At 53.4% G+C, this 25,831-nt stretch overlaps 1 protein-coding gene across 1 annotated transcript; it reads right to left on the minus strand.

Annotated features, from left to right (window-relative positions):
• Positions 1–993: 993 nt before the first annotated feature.
• On the minus strand, positions 994–23,647 carry LOC140459777 (glycerol-3-phosphate acyltransferase 4). Its single transcript, XM_072554296.1, has 8 exons — positions 23,522–23,647; positions 21,500–21,593; positions 18,957–19,072; positions 18,147–18,202; positions 13,325–13,410; positions 11,953–12,081; positions 4,204–4,283; positions 994–3,680 (listed from the first exon to the last, which is right to left on the minus strand). Exons 1-8 carry the CDS (start codon positions 23,575–23,577, stop codon positions 3,572–3,574), a joined length of 726 nt encoding a protein of 241 aa, XP_072410397.1. The 5' UTR covers positions 23,578–23,647; the 3' UTR covers positions 994–3,571.
• Between the last annotated feature and the right edge of the window lie 2,184 nt (positions 23,648–25,831).

A 25,831-nucleotide genomic window follows, 5' to 3' on the forward strand; every position in this document is an offset into this window, starting at 1 on the left:
CCATACCCCTACATCTACATCTACATCTACCCCTACCTAACTCAACGGGCAATTTAGCTTAGCCAATTCACCTGACCGGCACATTTTTTTTTGGACTGTGGGAGGAAACCGGAGCACCCGGAGGAAACCCACGCAGACACGGGGAGAATGTGCAAACTCCACACAGTCAGTCGCCTGAGGCGGGAATTGAACCCTGGTCTCCGGCGCTGTGAGGCACCGTGGTGTATTTTTAAGATGAGGAGAAAGATTTGAAAAAGTCAGGAAGGGCGGTTTATTTTGCATCCAGTGGAATGAACTGCCAGAGGAAGTGATGGATGCGGAGTCATTGATAATGTTTAAAATTTGCTGAGGACATGAAAAGGAACACTTGGAGGCAGGTGGGACAGGTTTAGCTTGAGATATGGTCAGCGTTGACTTTTTGAACGCCAGGATCTGTTTCTGTGCCATATGACTCTGTGATTTTAATCCCATGCCAGTTTCAGGTCAGGGTGGGGAATGGTTCAGAGAGGGAACCTGCAGGAGCTGATATTCCCATCCACTGCCTGATTGAGGAAGATGTGCTGAAGGATCTGACCCGGTGATAAGTGACTGTTAAACTTCCTCAGACTGCACAATCACTATTTCATCAGTAAAAGTGGAAGGTGGTGTATTCCGGGGGGGGGGGGGGGAATCATCAAGCAGGGTCAAACATGAAATAGAACTTAAGATTCAGAAATCAAATCTGCACAACCAAGAATTGATCTTGGCAGCTGGATGACTGGAAATTTTTTTGGATGAGAGATACTTATATGTTAAGTATTTCCCAAAAGCTTACCTTTTGAGGCATGTGTCTGGTGGCATGCAGTTTGAGGGTTTGGATCAGATCTGAAAGGTACTGAGTTCAAGTCCCAGGCAGGGTCTTAGATATAGCCTAAGAGAGGAAAGGTTAGCTCTGATTTAATTTGGAGTGGTAGTGAACTGAGTGCTGAGTAAGATCAAATGTAAACTCCATGATAACTGTAGGGAGGGCCACCAGAGGCTGCCAGGTTTTACTGCTTTTAACAAGAGGAAAAACTTGCCAAAAAATATAAATCACATTGCGGGCCAGGTGGGATTTGAACCCAAACTCGCTGGCTTTACAAGCCCATTGCTTTTCCTCAGCACCACCAGGGCTTTCACACTTACAAAGCTTCAGGTAGTAAACTTAACATTTCATTGAGTAGCACAACAGATCAGTTCAAAGACGTCGCCAAACCTCCCAGCCTGCAAGTGAACACACGTGGTAAAAGTGATGTGCTTGGAGAAGCATATGCTGAGAGGCACCAGTTCAAATGTGGGCTGTGCATTTTTTCCAAACAACCAGAATTAATCTGACGATTAAATCAGTTTGCAAGACCATCTTCAGCCTTGGTGCATTGACAACCGTCACTGACAGAGGAATCCTCACACTCTCTCAATTACACAGTGTCATTAACCATCTCCCCCACTGCAACAACTGGGAAGGGGCTTTTCATTCCTTGGGGATATACTGTCCAATCTCACTGGTCGAATTAGGAATCATTCTGACTCTCCGAGTGCCATGCAGCATCTCAGGAGTAGGTTCAGCAACGCTCTCCATGATAGTTTGAGTAAAGCACCATCCTGTGTTTACCATGTAACCACCCCCACCTTGCTTTTGAACCTTCCTGTGTCCCAGTGACCCTCCGAATTCTCACATTATCCTCCAGCCACCCGTTCTTCTGTCCTCACCTTTGATTTGAACCATCCTCAGAACTGGCTTTTCTCCTGAGCTTCAATATTTTGAGGAAATTTCGTTCCATTCGAGCTCAGCTCGATTTCAAGTCATTCTGTCCCCAGCAGTCACCTTGTTAACCATGTCCTCAACACAACCCCTTACCCCTTTTATGCTGTTTTCAGTTGTTTACCAACTCTCTCTTCCCCCTGAAGCTCAGAAACTCTTATTTTGTCGTGATGGCACCTGAGCCTTTTGGCAATCCAAATACGTTACATCTTCTGTCCCTCCTGCCTGTTACACTTTCAGAATTGAGAAGTTTCCTGACAAAAATTGCCAAATACAATTTTCTAAATGGCCTGCCACTCCCTCCTCAAATCAATTCTACTGTTTTCCCATGGCTTGTCATCTCCTGCTTCCTTGAACAGAGGGAGTGTCGTATCAGAATCCAGGGAGTTTTGGAAGATGATGACTCACGCAGTCAATCTCTGTCCACTTTCTCACGTCGCCGTTTCTGCTCATACTCAAAAAACCATCAGATCCAAGGTCTTTGTGAGCCTTTTCGTTCCAGAGATGGCCTTTCCTCTGCAGTGATCAAAACTTCCACTCTTTTTGCCTGGCTATTTCCTGCTATGCTTGTCCTCTGCAGTCAGTACAAGATGGACCGAATGGCCTGTTTCCACACCGCAGAGATTCTGAAACATCATTGTGCACAGTCTCTGCCACCTGCTGGTGCCGGTGAGCCTCCCTTCCCAATTGTGTCTGGAACACTCACTCTGCTCCCCCTCCTGTGCTGGCTCATACCAGCGGAGCACCACTCGACAACCATGGACACTCTGAAACATTTGTAAACCCACAAGTGATTTATTCCAGTCAACCCCCTCCCCCCCCCCACCCTTCTGAGGCCACTCCATGTGGTTCAGACAAGTGATTTGACAACACACCAAATACAAGTCGAGATTGCAAACTGTTCCACAACAGTGGTGACTTGGACGCAGGCAAGACCATTTTGTCAAACGAGGAAGGTTCCTTTTGTCCTGAAATGGACTCGGTTACTGATGTCCAGAGTCGGCTCTGCGACTGACCGAGGGCCCTGGGAGGACCTGAACTGGTGGGTGTGTGCAGGGGACACGGTCAGACCTGACAGCTCACCTCAAACCGAGCACGCTCAGGACAAAGAAACGGCCACCCTTTCCGCCCACTGTCTGGGGCAGTGCTGCTGCTCTCCTGGTTACAATCAAACAGTTAGTTAACGTAAATTTTAAAAATAAAACAAAGCATGCAAGTACATGTCTGAAAAACAAAGGGGGGGGCAATATACAATGAAGACACACTTGGACATGCAGTGGAGCGTCTCTGACAAATGCACCCTGCCCTCTTCTGAGTTATTTCTGAGTTCCAAAAGTTTCACGCCTCAGCCTCTCAACGTGATTCGAGCCCCGTTCCTTACGGAAACGGCTGGGACCCTGTGAGTTTAACCTCACAGGGTATGACCAAGTGGGGCTCCTTTTGGGGCTGGAAGGAGACTGGGGATTTCCCGCACCATTCCCCCTGCGATCGCTCCCACCTCGTTCTTTCTTCGAACTCACGGCGGGCACATTCACTGGTTTCCCTTTAACGCTCTCAGGTGGCAGCTGCTCAGAGCCTTTGGCAGACGTCTCTCTCGTGTGGCCGACTTTGTCATATTCATTGGCGCGAGAGAGTAGAGAGAGAGAGAGAGAGAGAGAAGAAAAATAAAATAAAAGCTACTTTGGGACAATTCGGTGCCCTTTGGTTCATGATAGGCCAGAGAGAGGACTGAAGCTGTGCCCTTCTGCGTGCCCACCTCCTGGTGGGCACGGTGAGTCCCACAGGGAGAGTTCATGATCGGCTTCTGTCCTTGTGGTTACCCACGATCATCTTACTGTAGAGTTTCTGCTGCTCCTCTTTGTAGGTGTCCTTGACCTTCTGCCTCTTCAAGCCACCGTCCCTGAAAGGCAGAGAAGCAGCGGTTAAAAGCCAGAGGTCAGCCACACCAGCAGCAAGGACGCCAACATCTCTTGCTCGGCGAAGGAGGAGAGTGTTGCTTCTATTGTTTTGAGGCATTTGCCAAACTGCATCGGAGACACCACGCCCAGTTTCAGTCCCCTTACTCAGCAAGGAGGTCCTTGCATGGCAGGAAGTTCACACAGTGTTCACTAGCTAACTTCCACAGTCCAAACCTTGTCTTACTGAGACACAGCAGATTGGGTTTAGTGTGTGCAGTGAGGGGAGATCCCTTTGAGGGACACAAGACACTGAAGGGGATTGACTCAGGAGATGGGCAGAGATGATGCTTCCTCATGTGGGGTAGTCTAGGACATAATTCATTGGGGTTACTCAGACCATCAGACAGAACAATTCCATTTCATAACAGAGACTTATAAATGGCTTGCTCTCTTCCAAGAGGGACAGTAGCAAGACCATTGTTTGTGCCTTCTGAATCAGGGAACAACCGGAAGGGTCGGACTTACCACAATAAATCAACAAGACCACCTTGTCGGGCAATGGCAGCTTTCACTCGGTTTGCAAAGTGCACCGCGTCTTCATCTTCCTGAAAGACACAAACCGACTCAGTCCTTCACTCACTGGGGAGAGAGTCCAGGCCTCAAGGTGTTCCTGTACAGTCACTGTCAGTCAGTGCGGAGAGAGTCCAGGCCTCAGGGTGTTCCTGTACAGTCACTGTCAGTCAGTGCAGAGAGAGTCCAGGCCTCAGGGTGTTCCTGTACAGTCACAGTCAGTCAGTGCAGAGAGAGGACACGCCTCAGGGTGTTCCTGTACAGTCACTGTCACTCACTGCGGAGAGAGTCCAGGCCTCAGGGTGTTCCTGTACAGTCACTGTCAGTCAGTGCAGAGAGAGTCCAGGCCTCAGGGTGTTCCTGTACAGTCACTGTCACTCACTGCGGAGAGAGTCCAGGCCTCAGGGTGTTCCTGTACAGTCACTGTCAGTCAGTGCAGAGAGAGTCCAGGCCTCAGGGTGTTCCTGTACAGTCACTGTCAGTCAGTGCGGAGAGAGTCCAGGCCTCAGGGTGTTCCTGTACAGTCACCGTCACTCACTGGGGAGAGAGTCCAGGCCTCAGGGTGTTCCTGTACAGTCACCGTCACTCACTGCGGAGAGAGTCCAGGCCTCAGGGTGTTCCTGTACAGTCACTGTCAGTCAGTGCAGAGAGAGGACACGCCTCAGGGTGTTCCTGTACAGTCACTGTCACTCACTGCGGAGAGAGTCCAGGCCTCAGGGTGTTCCTGTACAGTCACTGTCAGTCAGTGCAGAGAGAGTATACGCCTCAGGGTGTTCCTGTACAGTCACTGTCAGTCAGTGCAGAGAGAGTCCAGGCCTCAGGGTGTTCCTGTGCAGTCACTGTCACTCACTGCGGAGAGAGTCCAGGCCTCAGGGTGTTCCTGTACAGTCACTGTCACTCACTGCGGAGAGAGTCCAGGCCTCAGGGTGTTCCTGTACAGTCACTGTCAGTCAGTGCAGAGAGAGTCCAGGCCTCAGGGTGTTCCTGTACAGTCACTGTCACTCACTGCGGAGAGAGTCCAGGCCTCAGGGTGTTCCTGTACAGTCACTGTCACTCACTGCGGAGAGAGTCCAGGCCTCAGGGTGTTCCTGTACAGTCACTGTCAGTCAGTGCGGAGAGAGTCCAGGCCTCAGGGTGTTCCTGTACAGTCACTGTCACTCACTGGGGAGAGAGTCCAGGCCTCAGGGTGTTCCTGTACAGTCACTGTCACTCACTGGGGAGAGAGTCCAGGCCTCAGGGTGTTCCTGTACAGTCACTGTCAGTCAGTGCGGAGAGTGTCCAGGCCTCAGGGTGTTCCTGTGCAGTCACTGTCACTCACTGCAGAGAGAGTCCAGGCCTCAGGGTGTTCCTGTACAGTCACTGTCACTCACTGGGGAGAGAGTCCAGGCCTCAGGGTGTTCCTGTACAGTCACTGTCACTCACTGCGGAGAGTGTCCAGGCCTCAGGGTGTTCCTGTACAGTCACTGTCACTCACTGCGGAGAGAGTCCAGGCCTCAGGGTGTTCCTGTACAGTCACTGTCACTCACTGCGGAGAGAGTCCAGGCCTCAGGGTGTTCCTGTACAGTCACTGTCACTCACTGCGGAGAGAGTCCAGGCCTCAGGGTGTTCCTGTACAGTCACTGTCACTCACTGCGGAGAGAGTCCAGGCCTCAGGGAGTTCCTGTACAGTCACTGTCAGTCAGTGCGGAGAGAGTCCAGGCCTCAGGGTGTTCCTGTACAGTCACTGTCACTCACTGCGGAGAGAGTCCAGGCCTCAGGGTGTTCCTGTACAGTCACTGTCACTCACTGCGGAGAGAGTCCAGGCCTCAGGGTGTTCCTGTACAGTCACTGTCAGTCAGTGCAGAGAGAGTACAGGCCTCAGGGTGTTCCTGTACAGTCACTGTCAGTCAGTGCAGAGAGAGTACACGCCTCAGGGTGTTCCTGTACAGTCACTGTCAGTCAGTGCAGAGAGAGTACACGCCTCAGGGTGTTCCTGTACAGTCACTGTCAGTCAGTGCAGAGAGAGTACAGACTTCAGGGTGTTCCTGTACAGTCACCGTCAGTCAGTGCAGAGAGAGTACAGACTTCAGGGTGTTCCTGTACAGTCACCGTCAGTCAGTGCAGAGAGAGTCCAGGCCTCAGGGTGTTCCTGTACAGTCACTGTCAGTCAGTGCAGATATAGTACAGGCCTCAGGGTGTTCCTGTACAGTCACTGTCAGTGCGGAGAGAGTCCAGGCCTCAGGGTGTTCCTGTACAGTCACTGTCACTCACTGGGGAGAGAGTCCAGGCCTCAGGGTGTTCCTGTACAGTCACTGTCACTCACTGCGGAGAGAGTACAGACCTCAGGGTGTTCCTGTACAGTCACTGTCAGTCAGTGCAGAGAGAGTCCAGGCCTCAGGGTGTTCCTGTACAGTCACTGTCAGTCAGTGCAGAGAGAGTACAGGCCTCAGGGTGTTCCTGTACAGTCACTGTCAGTCAGTGCAGAGAGAGTACACGCCTCAGGGTGTTCCTGTACAGTCACTGTCAGTCAGTGCAGAGAGAGTACACGCCTCAGGGTGTTCCTGTACAGTCACTGTCAGTCAGTGCAGAGAGAGTACAGACTTCAGGGTGTTCCTGTACAGTCACCGTCAGTCAGTGCAGAGAGAGTACAGACTTCAGGGTGTTCCTGTACAGTCACCGTCAGTCAGTGCAGAGAGAGTCCAGGCCTCAGGGTGTTCCTGTACAGTCACTGTCAGTCAGTGCAGATATAGTACAGGCCTCAGGGTGTTCCTGTACAGTCACTGTCAGTGCGGAGAGAGTCCAGGCCTCAGGGTGTTCCTGTACAGTCACTGTCACTCACTGGGGAGAGAGTCCAGGCCTCAGGGTGTTCCTGTACAGTCACTGTCACTCACTGCGGAGAGAGTACAGACCTCAGGGTGTTCCTGTACAGTCACTGTCAGTCAGTGCAGAGAGAGTACAGACTTCAGGGTGTTCCTGTACAGACTTCAGGGTGTTCCTGTACAGTCACTGTCAGTCAGTGCAGAGAGAGTCCAGGCCTCAGGGTGTTCCTGTACAGTCACTGTCAGTCAGTGCAGATATAGTACAGACCTCAGGGTGTTCCTGTACAGTCACTGTCAGTCAGTGCAGATATAGTACACGCCACAGAGTGTTCCTGTACAGTCACTGTCAGTCAGTGCAGTTATAGTACACGCCACAGAGTGTTCCTGTACAGTCACTGTCAGTCAGTGCAGATATAGTACACGCCACAGAGTGTTCCTGTACAGTCACTGTCAGTCAGTGCAGTTATAGTACACGCCACAGAGTGTTCCTGTACAGGCACCGTCAGTCAGTGCAGAGAGAGTACACGCCACAGAGTGTTCCTGTACAGTCACTGTCAGTCAGTGCAGATAGAGTACAGACCTCAGGGTGTTCCTGTACAGTCACTGTCAGTCAGTGCAGATATAGTACACGCCACATAGTGTTGCTGTACAGTCAGTGTCAGTCGGTGCAGATCCAGCTCAGAGTGTTCCTGTACAGTCACCGTCAGTCGGTGCAGACCCAGCTCAGAGTGTTCCTGTACAGTCACCGTCAGTTGGTGCCGATCCAGCTCAGGGTGTTCCTGTACAGTCACCGTCAGTCGGTGCTGATCCAGCTCAGAGTGTTCCTGTACAGTCACCATCAGTCGGTGCTGATCCAGCTCAGAGTGTTCCTGTACAGTCACCGTCAGTCGGTGCAGATCCAGCTCAGGGTGTTCCTGTACAGTCAGTGTCTGTCGGTGCCGATCCAGCTCAGGGTGTTCCTGTACAGTCAGTGTCAGTCGGTGCCGATCCAGCTCAGGGTGTTCCTGTACAGTCACTGTCAGTCAGTGCAGATCCAGCTCAGAGTGTTCCTGTACAGTCACCGTCAGTCAGTGCCGATCCAGCTCAGGGTGTTCCTGTACAGTCAGTGCCGATCCAGCTCAGGGTGTTCCTGTACAGTCAGTGTCAGTCGGTGCCGATCCAGCTCAGGGTGTTCCTGTACAGTGTCAGTCGGTGCAGATCCAGCTCAGAGTGTTCCTGTACAGTCACTGTCTGTCGGTACAGATCCAGTGCAGAGTGTTCCTGTACAGTCACCGTCAGTCGGTGCTGATCCAGCTCAGAGTGTTCCTGTACAGTCAGTGTCAGTCGGTGCCGATCCAGCTCAGGGTGTTCCTGTACAGTCACTGTCAGTCAGTGCAGATCCAGCTCAGAGTGTTCCTGTACAGTCACCGTCAGTCAGTGCCGATCCAGCTCAGGGTGTTCCAGTAGAGTCAGTGCCGATCCAGCTCAGGGTGTTCCTGTACAGTCAGTGTCAGTCGGTGCCGATCCAGCTCAGGGTGTTCCTCTACAGTGTCAGTCGGTGCAGATCCAGCTCAGAGTGTTCCTGTACAGTCACTGTCTGTCGGTACAGATCCAGCGCAGAGTGTTCCTGTACAGTCACCGTCAGTCGGTGCTGATCCAGCTCAGAGTGTTCCTGTACAGTCACCGTCAGTCGGTGCCGATCCAGCTCAGGGTGTTCCTGTACAGTCACCGTCAGTCAGTGCCGATCCAGCTCAGGGTGTTCCTGTACAGTGTCAGTCGGTGCAGATCCAGCTCAGAGTGTTCCTGTACAGTCACTGTCAGTCGGTGCAGATCCAGCGCAGAGTGTTCCTGTACAGTCAGTGCAGATCCAGCTCAGGGTGTTCGTGTACAGTCAGTGTCCGTCGGTGCAGATCCAGCTCAGGGTGTTCCTGTACAGTCAGTGTCAGTCGGTACAGATCCAGCTCAGAGTGTTCCTGTACAGTCAGTGTCAGTCGGTACAGATCCAGCTCAGGGTGTTCCTGTACAGTCAGTGTCAGTCGGTACAGATCCAGCTCAGGGTGTTCCTGTACAGTCAGTGTCAGTCGGTACAGATCCAGCTCAGGGTGTTCCTGTACAGTCAGTGTCAGTCGGTACAGATCCAGCTCAGAGTGTTCCTGTACAGTCAGTGCCGATCCAGCTCAGGGTGTTCCTGTACAGTCAGTGTCAGTCGGTGCCGATCCAGCTCAGGGTGTTCCTGTACAGTCACTGTCAGTCGGTGCCGATCCAGCTCAGAGTGTTCCTGTACAGTCACCATCAGTCGGTGCCGATCCAGCTCAGAGTGTTCCTGTACATTCAGTGTCAGTCGGTGCAGATCCAGCTCAGAGTGTTCCTGTACAGTCAGTGTCAGTCGGTGCAGATCCAGCTCAGGGTGTTCCTGTACAGTCAGTGTCATTCGGTGCAGATCCAGCTCAGAGTGTTCCTGGACAGTCAGTGCCGATCCAGCTCAGGGTGTTCCTGTACAGTCACCGTCAGTCGGTGCTGATCCAGCTCAGAGTGTTCCTGTACAGTCACCGTCAGTCGGTGCCAATCCAGCTCAGGGTGTTCCTGTACAGTCAGTGTCAGTCGGTGCTGATCCAGCTCAGAGTGTTCCTGTACAGTCACTGTCAGTCGGTGCAGATCCAGCTCAGGGTGTTCCTGTACAGTGTCAGTCGGTGCCGATCCAGCTCAGGGTGTTCCTGTACAGTCGGTGACGATCCAGCTCAGAGTGTTCCTGTACAGTCAGTGTCAGTCGGTGCTGATCCAGCTCAGAGTGTTCCTGTACAGTCAGTGTCAGTCGGTGCAGATCCAGCTCAGAGTGTTCCTGTACAGTCACCGTCAGTCAGTGCTGATCCAGCTCAGAGTGTTCCTGTACAGTCAGTGCTGATCCAGCTCAGAGTGTTCCTGTACAGTCAGTGTCAGTCAGTGCCGATCCAGCTCAGGGTGTTCCTGTACAGTCACTGTCAGTCGTTGCTGATCCGGCTCAGAGTGTTCCTGTACAGTCACCGTCAGTCGGTGCTGATCCAGCTCAGAGTGTTCCTGTACAGTCACCGTCAGTCGGTGCAGATCCAGCTCAGAGTGTTCCTGTACAGTCAGTGCTGATCCAGCTCAGAGTGTTCCTGTACAGTCAGTGCCGATCCAGCTCAGGGTGTTCCTGTACAGTCAGTGTCAGCCGGTGCAGATCCAGCTCAGGGTGTTCCTGTACAGTCAGTGTCAGTCGGTGCCGATCCAGCTCAGGGTGTTCCTGTACAGTCACCGTCAGTCGGTGCTGATCCAGCTCAGAGTGTTCCTGTACAGTCACCGTCAGTCAGTGCAGATCCAGCTCAGGGTGTTCCTGTACAGTCAGTGTCAGTCGGTGCTGATCCAGCTCAGAGTGTTCCTGTACAGTCACCGTCAGTCGGTGCAGATCCAGCTCAGTGTGTTCCTGTACAGTCTGTGTCAGTCGGTGCCGATCCAGCTCAGGGTGTTCCTGTACAGTCAGTGTCAGTCGGTGCCGATCCAGCTCAGGGTGTTCCTGTACAGTCAGTGTCAGTCGGTGCTGATCCAGCTCAGAGTGTTCCTGTACAGTCACCGTCAGTCAGTGCAGATCCAGCTCAGGGTGTTCCTGTACAGTCACTGTCAGTCGGTGCTGATCCGGCTCAGAGTGTTCCTGTACAGTCACCGTCAGTCGGTGCTGATCCAGCTCAGAGTGTTCCTGTACAGTCAGAGTCAGTCGGTGATGATCCAGCTCAGAGTGTTCCTGTACAGTCAGTGCTGATCCAGCTCAGAGTGTTCCTGTACAGTCAGTGTGAGTCAGTGCCAATCCAGCTCAGGGTGTTCCTGTACAGTCAGTGTCAGCCGGTGCAGATCCAGCTCAGGGTGTTCCTGTACAGTCGGTGCCGATCCAGCTCAGAGTGTTCCTGTACAGTCAGTGTCAGTCGGTGCGGATCCAGCTCAGAGTGTTCCTGTACAGTCACCGTCAGTCAGTGCAGATCCAGCTCAGGGTGTTCCTGTGCAGTCAGTGTCAGTCGGTGCTGATCCAGCTCAGAGTGTTCCTGTACAGTCACCGTCAGTCGGTGCAGATCCAGCTCAGGGTGTTCCTGTACAGTCAGTGTCAGTCGGTGCCGATCCAGCTCAGGGTGTTCCTGTACAGTCAGTGCTGATCCAGCTCAGAGTGTTCCTGTACAGTCAGTGTCAGCCGGTGCAGATCCAGCTCAGGGTGTTCCTGTACAGTCAGTGTCAGTCGGTGCCGATCCAGCTCAGGGTGTTCCTGTACAGTCAGTGTCAGTCGGTGCTGATCCAGCTCAGAGTGTTCCTGTACAGTCAGTGACAGTCGGTGCTGATCCAGCTCAGAGTGTTCCTGTACAGTCAGTGTCAGTCGGTGCTGATCCAGCTCAGAGTGTTCCTGTACAGTCACCGTCAGTCGGTGCAGATCCAGCTCAGAGTGTTCCTGTACAGTCAGTGTCAGTCGGTGCAGATCCAGCTCAGGGTGTTCCTGTACAGTCAGTGTCAGTCGGTGCTGATCCAGCTCAGAGTGTTCCTGTACAGTCAGTGTCAGTCGGTACAGAGTATTCCTTAATTCTCCAGCTCTCAGGGTGGCATTCTGTGTCCAAGTCCCACACACCAACAGGGCCCAGAGTTCGCCTGAGCTTCGGTCAGCGTTTATCATTCCATCCACGTGTGTAAAACAGCATGAACTGGTGATGTGGTCACCCAGCAGACTGACGTTAGTGGGAGCTTTCAAGGTCGTTCACCGACTGTCAAGTGCTTGAAGACATGGAACGTTGGCATCGTGTTTCTGTCCCCGCGCAGCAGCCTTCGGGCCATTCTCTCTCTCACACACACACACTCAGGACACAGCCCCACTGTGCGTACACGCGCACACACACAAACACACAGACAGACATAGATAGACAGGTGAGGCAGGGCTTACCTCGCGGGTCATCGGTGGCAGGTACCACACGCTGCAGACCACGGCCCAGCTCGTCATCATCCTGAGCAGGTAGTTCACCATGCCGTACTTACTGCTATTCCAAAATGCTTCTCCAAACCGAGGGTCATACTGACAACAGGAAAAAAAGGACAACGACACATTAAGGACGCAATCGTCACAATCACCAGAGAGCGCTGACGGTGAGATCAAGACCTTGCTCCTTTGGCCTTTCCTGGTCTCAGTCTAAGTGAGCCAATGTGAAAGCAACGGAGCTCTCCCATGATGCGGGAGTGGGAGGTGCCCTTCATCCACAGCCTGGACACTGCTCAGGGGCTGATCCTGTCCAGCTCTCCAATGAGGAGAGGCCTGCACTGGAAGAATACTGCCACCCTGTGGGCACAATAATTAACTGCGCCGACTGATGGTCAAAGCATGGATAGACCTTCAGCCAATGCTGTTGCTCTTGGTTCGGAACCGAAGCCCTGAGTTTCTGTCTGCCCTGAGATTTGAGACACACTGTCCTCACTCTCAACTGCAACAATCTCAAAGGGGGTTTCGAGTTCTAACAAGGAAGGAGCTCACAGCTGGTTTACACGGTCACACAGCAAGGAAACAGACCCTTCGGCCCACCCAGTCCATGCCAAACACAATCCCAAACTCAACTCGTCCCACCGACCTGCTCCTGGCCCATATCCCTCCAAACCTTTCCTTTCCTATTCATGGACTGATCCAAATGTTTTTTTAAACTTAACTGTGCCGACATCCAGCACTTCCTCTGGAAATTCATTCCACACATGAACAACTCTTTGGGGAGGAGGAGGGGTGGGGGGTGGGGATGGGAATGGGGAGGGGGAGGGGGAGGAGAGGATGGGGTGGGGGGGGGGAAAGAGAGGAGGGGGGGGGAAGAAGAGAGTGGGGGGGGGAGGGGTGGGGAGAGGGAGGGGAGGGTGGGGAGAGAGAGGGAAGGGGAGGGTGGGGAGAGGGAGGGGAGAGGGAGGGGAGGGGAGAGGGAGGAGGGGAAAGGGAGGAGGGGAGAGAGGAAAGAGGGGAGAGAGGAAAGAGGGGAGAGAGGAAAGAGGGGAGAGAGGAAAGAAGGGGAGAGAGGGAGAAGGGGAGAGAGGGAGAAGGGGAGAGAGGGAGAAGGGGAGAGAGGGAGAAGGGGCAGAGGGAGGGAGGGAGGAGGGGGAAGAGTAGGGAAGAGGGAGGAGGAGGAGGGGGCGGGGGAGTGGGGAGGAGGAAGAGGAATAGTGCTAATCCTCCTGCACAGGGACTGATGAGGAAACCCAGGAGCATTGGCTCAGAGACTCCACAAAGGCCGAGTTGAAGAACGAGAGCTGTGATGGGCCCAGATACACACCAGTCATGGTCTTACCTTAATGGCGACAGGGTAAACTGTGGCTCCAATCTCAAAGCTTCCCTTCTTAAACATCATCACCGAGGTGTTATTGATACATGTTCCTGCAGAGACAGACACACAGTCACAGGCAGCACAACACACAAGTCAGCAAAGACCTCCCACCCCAACTAACACACTGATTCCATTTTCCATTACCCCATCTACCCAGCGCGCAGGAGGCTTGGCGTTCTGTTGCTTTTCATTCTCTCTCTCTCTCTCTCTCTGTACATCCAGCCCGTGAGCAAACACTGCCCGAGGCACGATCATCTGGGTGCACAGTCTCTGATTCAGCTCATCAAAATCCACATTGTCTTTCGTTTCCTTGTGGTTCCTTTTCAAACAAGGAATCGTGCGGCAACCTGAATTCAGTTACGCCCGAGATCTCGGGTGCCAAACTGGCTTCATTACCATCAGACACCGTTGTGGAGATTACACGTGGACCAACTGAGTCTGTGCTGCCCTCGACTAAAGGACTCCTTCCCCATCACACAGCTTCTGAAGGGAGGATCGTCCTGTGAAATGACATTCTCCCAGGGAGGCTACACCTGAACAGAGACGTTCCAGTTTCAGCCAGGGAGGGATTACCGGCCAGTGAACCCTGGAGAGGTGGTGGGAAAATAAACCAAGCTGGACCACCCGGGGATAAATTCAGAATCCATCAGACTGCACCAGCACTTCCTGAGGCTCAGTACGTACTCTCACAACAGAATCTTCGCACAAACACGGACCCATTCAGTCAGAGCCATTCAGCCTATGCTAGCTCGGTGAAGGAACCACCCAATGCCGTTTCTGCTCCCTGCCAAGAACACTGTAAATACTCGGTTGCTGAGGGAAGCTCATGTTGAACATTGAGCAGTCAGCCTTTCCACGGTGTCTGCCAGATCATCAGCACAGGCTGACTGAGCCACAAATAGATCTGATCTCCCGCCTTGGTCCCTTTGTAAGTTATCCCCAATCCCTGACCTTCAGCTAAAGCAAAAATCCCCAGGATGCTGGAGATCTGAAACAAAGGTGCCGAGTGTTCGAGGCACTCGGCAGGTCTGGCTGCATCTGTGGGAGAGGGGAAAAACAGAGTTAACAGTTCAAATCCGGTATGACACCAACCCGGGAGTCATACCAGACTCCAAAACGTTAACGGTGTTTCTTTTTGAACTCATGCTGATGTTGTTTGGTGTTCACTGTGTTGGCAGTGACTTCTCGTTCTTGACCCCTCACTGTATTGAAACCTCACCCTCGAAGCAAGGAGAACAGTCCTTCTGTACCCAGCCCCCCCTTGAAACAGAGTTCCCTCATTCCTTGTCACTCTCAGTGCTTTCTGCACTCTGACCTTTACCCTCAAACTCTTTCTGACTCCCTTCTGTGCTGTCAGCCGTGTCCTGCCCGAAATGTCGACTCCCCTGCTCCTCGGATGCTCCCTGACCTGCTGTGCTTTTCCAGCGCCGCACTCTCTCTGCTCTGACCCCCCTCCGGCATCTGCAGTCCTCACTGTCGCCTGGCCGGGACCTTCATCCCAGACAGGTTCAAGGCCAGGCCTGACTGCGAGGTGCTAACCCAGGACAGGGACTGGCTTCTTGCGAAACATGCAATGACCCACAGCAGACAGAGACTGACTCTGGACAAGTCCGGGGGACTCACAGACTGAAACACTCCAAGAATATCAGGAGGAAGACTGCAAGACCAGATGGGCCAATGGGCTGAGAAGTGGCAGATGGAGTTTAATTCAGATAAATGCGAGGGGCTGCATTTTGGGAAAGCAAATCTTAGCAGGACTTCTACACTAGGGAGTGTTAAAAACAATGTTTGCAGATGCTGGAAACCAGGTTCTGGATTAGTGGTGCTGGAAGAGCACAGCAGTTCAGGCAGCATCCAAGGAGCTTGCTGAACAAAGAGACCTTGGAGTGCAGGTTCATAGCTCCTTGAAAGTGGAGTCGCAGGTAGATAGGATAGTGAAGAAGGTGTTTGGTATGCTTTCCTTTAGTGGTCAGAGTATTGAGTACAGGAGTTGGGAGGTCATGTTGCAGCTGTACAGGACATTGGTTAGGCCACTGTTGGAATATTGTGTACAATTCTGGTCTCCTTCCTATCGGAAAGATGTTGTGAAACTTGAAAGGGTTCAGAAAAGATTTACAAGGATGTTGCCAGGGTTGGAGGATCTGAGCTACAGGGAGAGGCTGAACAGGCTGAGGCTGTTTTCCCTGGAGCGTCGGAGGCTGAGGGGTGACCGTATAGAGGTTTATAAAATCATGAGGGGCATGGATAGGATAAATAGACAATGTCTTTTGCCTGGGGTCAGGGAGTCCAAAATTAGATTGCATAGGTTTAGGGTGAGAGGGGAAAGATATAAAAGAGACCTAAGGGGCAACTTTTTCACACAGAGGGTGGTACGTGTATGGAATGAGCTGCCAGAGGAAGTGGTGGAGGCTGGTACAATTGCAACATTTAAGAGGCATTTGGATGGGTATATGAATAGGAAGGGTTTGGAGGGATATGGGTCGGGTGCTGGCAGGTGGGACTAGACTGGGTTGGACCGAAGGGTCTGTTTCTGTGCTGTACATCTCTGTGACTCTATGATGCACAGATTGAGGGAGACATGGGGTTAGATTGAGGTGCCTCAGTGCTGAACTCCCTGACGGTACAGGCAGGCTGGCAGCAGTAGTTACTGAGCTGAGGGAACATATCAAATGTCAGACAGCAAGAAACGTGTCAGCATGAAGAGGCTGTTGAATCCACTTCTGCAGGCAGCAGTTCGCCCAGAGAGAGTGCCAATGTTAATTGTGAAACAAGAAATGAAGGGTGCTGAAAGGTGGCAAGAGGTTTCCTTTTGTACTGGAGGGCAGTACTGGGGCCATGACCTTTCAGGTCAGACACACACACGCCCCTCACCCTGAGGGTTGAGAGACTCTGGAACAGAAGGCTGTGCAGGTGGGGGAAAGCAGCAGGCCCAGCATTGGGGCTATTGAGGAGACGGAAATGTGGAATCGATAAAGGAACAGCTGGGCGGTGACCTTTCGGAGGAGCCGAATGGATGGCATCTGCTCGGATTCGGGATGTTGGTAAATGTGGGACCAAGGGGAGCCGGTGAACGAAGAGAGAGAGAGAGAGACCGGTGGTGAAAGAGCCCCGCGTGTACTGTCACCCAGTCCCAGCTGAGATCACTGCCCTCACTCTCCCAGCAGTGTGTGCTGAGGCCAGGCAGTGGCCAGAGTCCTGGAGGGGAGAGTCCCTGCATTGGGGGGGCTGTGTCTGCCTATGCGATACCCTCTGCCATCCCTCAGCTGAAAGCCTCCATCAGTGTTGGGGGGGAGTCTGCTTTCACTGGGAGGAGCTGAACCTCACAGTGCCAGGCAGCCATTTGAGGGAAGGAGGGAGAGTAGGAAATCGCGGGGTGGGGGAGGTCACTGATTTCCCATTGAAAAACGCTCACCGGCCGCAGCCGTCACTCACTCAGCAGACAGTCAGTACAAAGGTGAGTCCTTTCACAGAGCTTTTCACAGCTCCACCATCGGGGAATCTCGGAGAGTCTCTCTCCAGATGGTTTGTGCGCACCGACAGAGAGCTGTACGAGCAGCGGATTTTAGCAGGCTGCAGCGGGACAGCTCAGACAGCACTGCACCATCGCGGCAGGTCCATCACCAGCCTGACACCAGGAGTGAGAGACAAACACCCTCCGCTGTCCGTGTGGGAATCACACCCCCAAACGCAGCACCAGCAGCACCCTCCCGTCAGGCTGGGAGGGCAGCTGTAACCTTGCATTTTCCCAACAGCCTGGCTTCCTCGTGTCGCTGGCCTTGGGTGGGAGTTCATTCACAACCCTCGCTGCAGAGCCCAGACTGCGCAGGGAATGGCTCCCTTCGGTGACCCAACGTCACACCCCACCCCCACCCCACCTTCTCCTTGCTCTCCTGCCATACATTCTGCCGACTCAGGGCATTACTGGACTCCCTGCCGAGAGCCTTGGTTGTACCTGCGTTTCCCACCCCCCCCCCCCCCCTCCCGTGCACTCCCAGGTGGGGGTTTGTCTGAAGGTATTTCTCCCTCCCGTCCCCAGTGCACCTTTTCATGATTCCAAACACCCCCCGCCCCCCCAATCGACTCTGTCCTGACCCCTTCCAGATACTGAAGGCCCCGATCGACTCTGCACTCAACTTCCTCCAAGGAACGTGGTCCCCAGTGGTGCCAACCTCTTCCATCCAACTGCAGTCGCTCATCTCTGGCACCATCCTAGTCAGTCACCATGCCTTCCTCATGGGCACCGCTTGCAACTGGGCACGGTCATCCAGTTGTGGCTCAACTCGTGTCTGCCAGGAATCGAACATCACCTCCTTCCTCGCGCTATCCCACGTCCCTGTTCATCACGCCGTCTGCTTTCAGAACTATTCTTGGACACCTTTCCTCTCCCCCCCTTGGAAAGTCGTGCCCCTGGGTTTCGTGCCGCCTCTCCTCATTCTCCCTCCCTCGCTTTCACCCATCTCTCTCTCTCTCTCTCTCTCTCTCTCAGCATCTGACACCTGGTGTGCCCACTGCACTGACCCCCCCCCGTCACAACACACCCAAGGTTCAGAGACCACCCTGCCAAGGGTCAATCGGGCCCCAAGGGCAGCTCAGGCATGCAGCACGACACGGAGCACCGGACAGGAATCCAACTGGGGAAATTCTGGTCTGCACAGCTTTGCAACTACCTCTCCTTCCCCACGCAGGCATCAAAGCAGTCTATCAGTTCGCAGTGTTGCTTAACGTCACGTTCCCACTACCAGGAGACAGCCCGTGGTACCAATCCGGTCAGAGCACCAGCACGTACCTTCTGGGAAAATCAGGATTGGGAGCTTGGCCTGGTCTCTCACATGTTCACTCAACCTATAAATACAAAACAAGCAGGGTTGGCCTTCGCCTGAGAGAGAACCATGCGCATTCCCCTCGCAGGTTTGGCTCTTACAATGTCATTACTGCTGGCTCGGTCAGCATTTATTCCCCTCGCCCCGAACCGCACCCGTTGTGAAGGTGGGGGGTAGTGAGCGGCCATCTTGAACCGCTGCAGTGCCGCGTGATGGAGGGACCCCCCCCCCTCACACACTGCGCCCTGAGGGAGGGAGTCCCAGGATTCTGACCCTGAAGGGACGACCGATACATTTCTGAGTCGCAGACGGTGAGGGGCTCGGAGGGGAACTTGCAGGGGGGTGGTGTTCCCATGTCTCTGCTGCCCCTTGTCCTCCGAGATGGAAGCGGCCGTGGGTTTTGGAAGGTGCTGTCTGAGGAGCCTGGGGGAGTTGCTGCAGTGTGTCTTGTAGACACTTCACACTGCTGCTACTGAGCGTCGGTGGGGTGGAGGGAGTGGATGTTGGTGGATGTCGGGACAATCTAATGGGGGCTATTTTTGTCCCTGGACGGTGTCGAGTTCCTCAAGCATTACCACCCAGGTGATGACCATGGTGTGGGCCAGTCAGATCTCGGACACATTCCAAAGGAAGTGAATTTTTTTTTAAAGTCAGTCCCCATCTCCCAGATCCCAAGATTTTACTCTGCACTCCAAGGATAACGCTATCCCAACAAGGAATCTGAAGGACAAGACAGTCATCAAACCTCCGGAATCATTCTTCCTTGGTTCTCTCACCTTCGTGCGACGAGGTTGCGATCTCTGACCTCTGACCTTTCGAACCAGATGTGAGGACAAGCTTTGACCATGGCTCTCTGAATGACTCCCATCAGCCCTCCATGAATCTGGCCAACCTATTAAAACACACAGAGGGTCACAGCACGAGTCCCAGGCAAGGTGCTCATCTGGTGTGACTCCCAACTTTGCTCTGTTCCCCCAAAGCACGCTGAGTCACGACAAATAACCCCCTCCCTTCTCGAGTGGCGTCTATTTCAAGAAGATGGGTAGTTGGGGTAAAGCAGGAAGTGGACCGACCAGTGAGAATAACATCTGTGGGCAGGAAATGATTGGGGACAAGTCTGCTCGACAGAATCTAACATCCACTTGGACAGGCAAAGATTTGTGAAGGATTGTCAGCACAGCTTTGGAAAAAGGGTTTCCTTCATCCCTTGCTGAATAAATTGGATTGGATTTTGAGTAAGTGAGTCGATGAGGTTTCTTGACGTGGTTCTTGTGGACTTCAGTTGGTTTTTTGACAAGGTGCCGAGGTAGACTGACCAAAAGGAGAAAGCGAGGACTGCAGATGCTGGACTTTCAGAGCCGAGAGTACAGCAGGTCAGGCAACATCCCAGGGGCAGGAGAATCGACGTTTCGGGCATAAACCCTTCATCAGGAATGAGGCTTGTGGGCCAGGGGGCTGAGGGGTAAATGGGAGGGGGGGGTAGGTAGCTGAGAAAGCGATTGGTGGCTGAAGGTGAGGGAGAAGGTGATAGGTCAGAGACGGAGTGATGGACGGGTCAGGAGGGTGTTGCCAAATTGGAGGCTTACGACTGGGATAATGTTGGGGGGGGGGGGGGGGGGGCGGGGGAGGGGAAATGAGGAGGCCATTGAAACCCACATTTGTCCCATGTGGTTACATTGGCCCCAAGGTGGAATATGAGGCGTGCTTGGGATCCAGGGAAATGGGATCCAACACTGGCATCCTGGCAGGAAAGCAGAAGGTGATGGCACCTGGAAGCTTGTGGTGGGCTGCAGTGTCTGGTGCTGGGTCCCTGGCCGTGTGTTGTGCCCATTAACAACTCAGACATGAAGCCAAGGAGTAGGACCAGGAATTTTGCCAATGCCATCGGGGAGGTGGGCAAATAGCGAGGAGGAAAGCTTTCGACCGGGAGGACTGAGATAAACAGAATGGTCCGAGGGGCTGAATGGCGGCCATTGCAGTTGAATCCAGATAAATGCGAGGTGACGTGTTTTGGCAGGATGAACCAAGGGAAGGAAGCCCACACTGAACAGCAGGACCCCCCAGCAACGACACAGCCACCTTGGTGTGTGTCTCCACATACTCCTGAAGGCACCAGCACAGGTAGATGGAGTGGGGAAGGAGGAAGATGGGATACCTACCCACCTGAGTGGAGACAGAGAGTTCAGGAGCAGGCAGGTTATGTTGGAACTGTAAAAAAACGCTGGTCCGGCTAGAGTACTGTGTGCAGTTCTGGAATCCACATTCTCGGAGAGATGTGATTGCATTGGAAGGTGGGCGGGGGGGGGAGCACAGGAGATTAACCAGGATGTTGCCTGGGCTGGAAAGTTTCAGTTATGAAGAGATGGTACAGACTCCATGGAACACAGAGGACCACAGGCGACATGACTGAGATTCGATTGTTTAGATGAGATTCCCGACAGTGTGGAAACAGGCCCTTCGGCCCAACCAGTTCACACCGACCCATTTCCCCCTGACTAATGCACCTAACACTAGGGGCAATTTAGCACGGCCACTTCACCCTGACCTGCACATCTTTGGATTGTGGGAGGAAACTGGAGCACCCAGAGGAAACCCACGTAGACACGGGGAGAATGTGCAAACTCCACACAGACAGTTGCCCGAGGCTGGAATCGAACCTGGGTCCCTGGCGCTGTGAGGCAGCAATGCTAACCACCGAGCCAGTGCCAAATGTCTAAAATTATGAGGGATTTTGAAAGTGTGGATAGGGAGAAACATTTCCCCGTGACAGAATGACCAGGGCCTCAGACTGAAGGGAGGGGGCAAGAGGGAGATGCAGGGAAAACATCGTTCACCCAGAGGATGGAACTCACTGCCTGTCAGGGTGGGAGAGGCAGAAACTCTTAGCCCATTGAAGAGAAACGTTGAAACGTACATTCGCAATGCCAAGGCAGACACGGCTGTGGGCCAGGTGCTGGGATCTGCGATCAGTCTCGTTTGGTGCTTGTTTTTGACCATCACTGACTGAGGTTACCACAAAGGACTCTCTCTCACAACCTCTCCCCTCACCTGAGCTGCGATGACTCTTGGGTGAAAGCACCACCAGTCGCCTCTCTCTAACGAGACAGCAGCCCTTTGTTCCGGAAGGGCTGTGGTATCTTTACACCTTTAATAAGACTGGCTCGTCGAAGGTGACTGAATCCCACCATCACTCGAGGGCGGAAAAGTGCGCGCTTCAAAGACAACAGAAAGTTCAAGGACTGCCCGAGAGACGTCACCGCACGAAGTCTGGCTTCCTTCTCACGGAAGGAGTGAGGGCCAGCTTTTACAAAGCACTCACCATAGCGTAGAAGCCATCACTGGCCAGGATGATGACATCGATGGGGGAGGTGTGGTTGGCGACACAAATGCCTCCGTTTTTGGGCCTGTTCTCACTGCCGGGCAACAGGAAGAAGAGGAATAATTAATAAGTTCTCCCAGAGTCCGAGGGCTGGAAAACCTGTCTAATTTAATGTTTCCAAGGGGAAAAGGCTCGGACAGGAGTCAGGAGTGAAGGAGGGAAAAGGGTTCGGTTGCCTGGGACGGGGAGGAGTGCCTCACTCGGAGAGTGAGGATGGTCAGTGCTCTAGTGCTGATTATACGTAAGACGGGGAAGGACAGATCTTGGTCTCGGGCAATCAGGTGACTAGGGGGAGCGGACGGCCCAGACCATCCAGGGGATGAATAGTGAAGCAGACTTGACAAGACCAAATCACCTCCTCCTGTCCCAATTTCCTCTCTTCCTGCACCCAGCTTTCTCTCAGCTGTGCCAATGTTTCGCCTCCTTGTGAGCGAGAAGTTATCTGATCCAATGCTGCTGCCCTTGTGGGGTTTTGATTGTATTGAACTCACAACAACTAGTGGACTCCCTGCACAGTCCCAGAAGGAACCACGAAACAGGGAGGGGGTGGGGGGGTGGTTGTTGCATTCCTGACTTGATCGTTTTCCATGTCAAACATATAGCTAACTCAAACCGAACCCGGTAAAAATCATTCCACCTCACTGATCTCTCACATCGCCACTCTCCTCAAAGACAGCAGGGGAAGGGAGGTGGGAGGGAGTGAGGGGACCCAGAGAGGGAGGGTGTGAGGGGACTCAGAGGGGAAAGGAGGGAGGGAGTGATGGGGTTGAGAGAGGGAGGGGGTGAGGGGGATAAAGAAAGAGAGCGAGGGGGTCCAGAGACAGAGGGAGTGAGGTCGTCAGGAGAGGGAGGGAGTGATAGGGTCAAGAATAGGAGGGAGTGATGGGCTCGGGAGTGGGATGGTGTGAGGGGACCAGAAGAGGGAGGGAGTGAGGGGACCCGGAGAAGGAGGGAGTGAGTGATGGGGTCAACAGAGGGAGGGGGTTGAGTTAGGGAGCAAGGGGGTCCGGAGAGGGAGGGGATCCAGAGAGGGAGAGAGTGGGGGAGGGGGTCAGGACAGAGGGAGTGAGTTGGGGAGGGGGGTCAAGAAGAGAGTGGAGGGGTCAGGGGAGGAGGGAGGGAGGCAGTGAAGGGAGTTGAGACAGGGAGGGAAGGGGTCAGGAGTGGGAGGGAGGGAAGGAGGGGGGTCAAGGAGAGTGTGGAGAGGTCAGGAGAGGGAGGAAGCGAGTAAGTCAAGAGAGGGAGGGAGGGAGTGAGGGAATCAAGACAAGGAGGGAGTGAGAGAGAGGGACAGAGGAGGTGGGGAAAGTGTCAGGGAGGAAGAGAGTGAAACGGTTGGGAGAGTGAGGCAGGCAGTTAGGGAGGCCAGGAGAGGAAGGAAGGGAGAGTAGGGGTTGGGAGAAGGAGGGAGGGAGAGTGTGTGTGTGTGTGTTGGGGGGGGGGGGGAACTGAATGGGGGGACGGGAGAGGAAAGGAGTGAGTGTATGTGGGAGTTGGGAGGGGGACAAGGTGAGTGAGGGAGATCAGGATGGGCAGGTGGTTGGCAGAGGGAGCGAGTGGGGAGGGAATGGGAAAGAGAGGGCGGGAGCGAGTGAGGAGGTGGGGGGAGTGACTGAGTGCTGCAGTGCAGAGTGGGGGGGGGGGGGGGGGTTGAGAGAATGGGAGGTGCTGGGTAGAGGAGGCAGGCACAGAGACAGTTTATTCTCAGGAGGAACTGACATACACAGCTGGAAAATGTAAACTGGGGCAGCTGGTTTCTATATATATATATCCCTAATTGAGAAACCACACGAAAATATAAATCTGCAACTGAAACAGGCTGTAATCCGGGCTATGGGAGGAATTATCTGTACAACCTAAGACATTTCCGCCCATCTCTGATGCCAAAGTGAGATGGCCTGATCAAGCAGAAACCAGCCGCGCGATTAAAAACAGCTTGCATATTCAGCGCACCACACAGACCTGTCATGGTAGTGAATAATCGCAGTCAGCGCCCGCACACAAATCCTGTAGCACATCAAATGTACGTGCTTGCTGAGAAAGTCTTTCAACCTAGGCAAAAGGGAGAAGGAACAGTGCCAAACTTGAGAGTGCACCCACACAAAGACAGAAGCTGCAGTGTGCAGGACACAAACGATTCCGGTCACATTCACAGAAGCGCCTGAGGGGCTTGTTCAGAATTTCACACGTTCTAGTTCCCAGTGCAATGGTTTCGCTCCCTGGGCTGTGACAGCGGGTCTCAGTGTTGTGGGGTTTTTAAAAAATGGAGCGACAACTCAGATGGAGAGCTCGGGTTCGAACTGAAAAATGCAGCATTGAATACCGAGTGAAAGGGAACACAACAGATGTCTCATCCCACGACACTGCAATTTCTGTTCCAGCTCCCAATCACAGTTCGGCGGTCTCACCCCATCCCTCTCGGAGTGTCACGGCCTTCACCAAACACAGGCTTCCCGCAAAAACCAGCAAACGAGAAAGGGATGAAGGACATGAATCAAAGGAGTGAGTGCTTGGGTGGCAGGGATCACAATAAACCAGGTTCCACCCAATCAGAATCACTGCATCGTTCCAGGACAGGAGGCAGGCCACAGTGGGCGTCCTGATGAATTTATACCGATCTCCCGCCCTCTCCCTGTAACCCTGCACAAAACATCTCTGTCTTCATAACCACCCAATATCCTTGTGAATGTCTCAACTGAAGCTGCTTCCAGGCAGTGCTTTCCAGACCCTCACTCCCCGCTGGGTGACAAAGCTTTCCTTACATTGGCTTCTTTTAATTCCCTTACTGATTTAAAAAAAAGCTATTGATCTCAACCTTGAATATTCGTCCTGGTAATGACCCAGCCCTTGGCGATGAAGAATACCACAGATTCACCTCCCTCAGGAAACAAAGAATTCCTCCTCACCTCAGTCTTAACTGTGTTCTCCGTCACCTCCCTCCTCTTGTCCCCATGCTGGGAATATTGTACCTTTCATGAAGCACTCTCCCTGCAACCTTTCATGCCTCATGTATACACACAGCCAGGCTCGTCTACCCCTGCACACCCTCACAAAGCACATCCCTTTGTTCATGTCGTCCGGCTGTGGTCTTTCCCCCAAAGTGCATCACCCCTCGCATTTCTCCACGGTGAACTTCACCTGCCACCTTTCTGTCCAAGTCACCGTCTGGTCCCCATTCCCTTCGAATCCGACCGTCCACCAAACCGTTCACAATGCCTCAACGCTTGGATCCAAACTGCCAACTGGAGGAACAACATCTCAGCTTGTGTCTGGGCAGCCTACAGTCTCGAGAACTCAACGCTGAGTTCTCCCATTTCTGACAACCTTCCTTCCCACACACCCCCCCGACCCCCACCCCGGCACCCTTTCCAGCCTCTGTTCCACCCTTCCATTTCCCGATCCACCCTTCCTTCTAACTCCCAATCAGATTCATCCCTCCCATCGACCGACCAGGTCGGAGCTACCACCTATCCCGACCTCACCCTTCTGCCCCCGGCCTCCCAGCCCTCTATATCTGCAGCTCCCCCCCCACCCCACCGAAGCCCATCTCCAACCTGAAGGAAGGTTACACCTGAAACCTCAACTTCTCCACCTCCTGACGCTGCCTGGCTGGCTGTGGTGCCCACTTTAGATTCCAGCATCTGCAGATTTTCCTTGTCTCTGTCAAAGTTTGGATTTCCGCACACTTTCAAACTGGCCCCATCAACCTCGACATCGCTTAGGTGATTCAGGGAAACCAATGCCTGGGGAACGCCACTTCAAACCTTCCTCCCGCCTGTTCATGTCTTCACCTGGAATCCTCCCAAGTCTATTGTGGGCAACTTCATGGAGTGCCCTCTCTAAGTCCACGTAAACCACATCCACAACACTACCCTCATCAACCTTCTCAGTTAATGCTTCAAACCACAAACACACCAGCCAAGGTTAAACCCTCAGGAAAGGTTAAGTGCAAACTAAATCCAGGAATCAGGCTAAACGGGAATCAGACTCAGGGTTCAGCAAGCCGATCGGTTGAGTCAGATGTCCCTCAGTTCCAAGGCTCAGTGACTGTGCTGGAATGACTGGGGAAGGCAGTGGGTTCGGACAGAGCTGAACCAAGTGGCGATACGTTTTATCTGGGCACCAATCAACCAATCGGCTCAGCAGACCGATTCTCCAGCTCCTGTGGGAAGACTGACCCGACCCCTCTCCCCCCCACCCCCCCCCCGCCCCCCACACCCCCACCTCGGCCAGTGTATCGGGCATCGGAGCACGACGCGGGCCGTCAAAGTT

Source organism: Chiloscyllium punctatum, chromosome 35, assembly GCF_047496795.1.
Source record: "Chiloscyllium punctatum isolate Juve2018m chromosome 35, sChiPun1.3, whole genome shotgun sequence".
In the NCBI taxonomy this organism is placed as follows: Eukaryota; Metazoa; Chordata; class Chondrichthyes; order Orectolobiformes; family Hemiscylliidae; genus Chiloscyllium; species Chiloscyllium punctatum.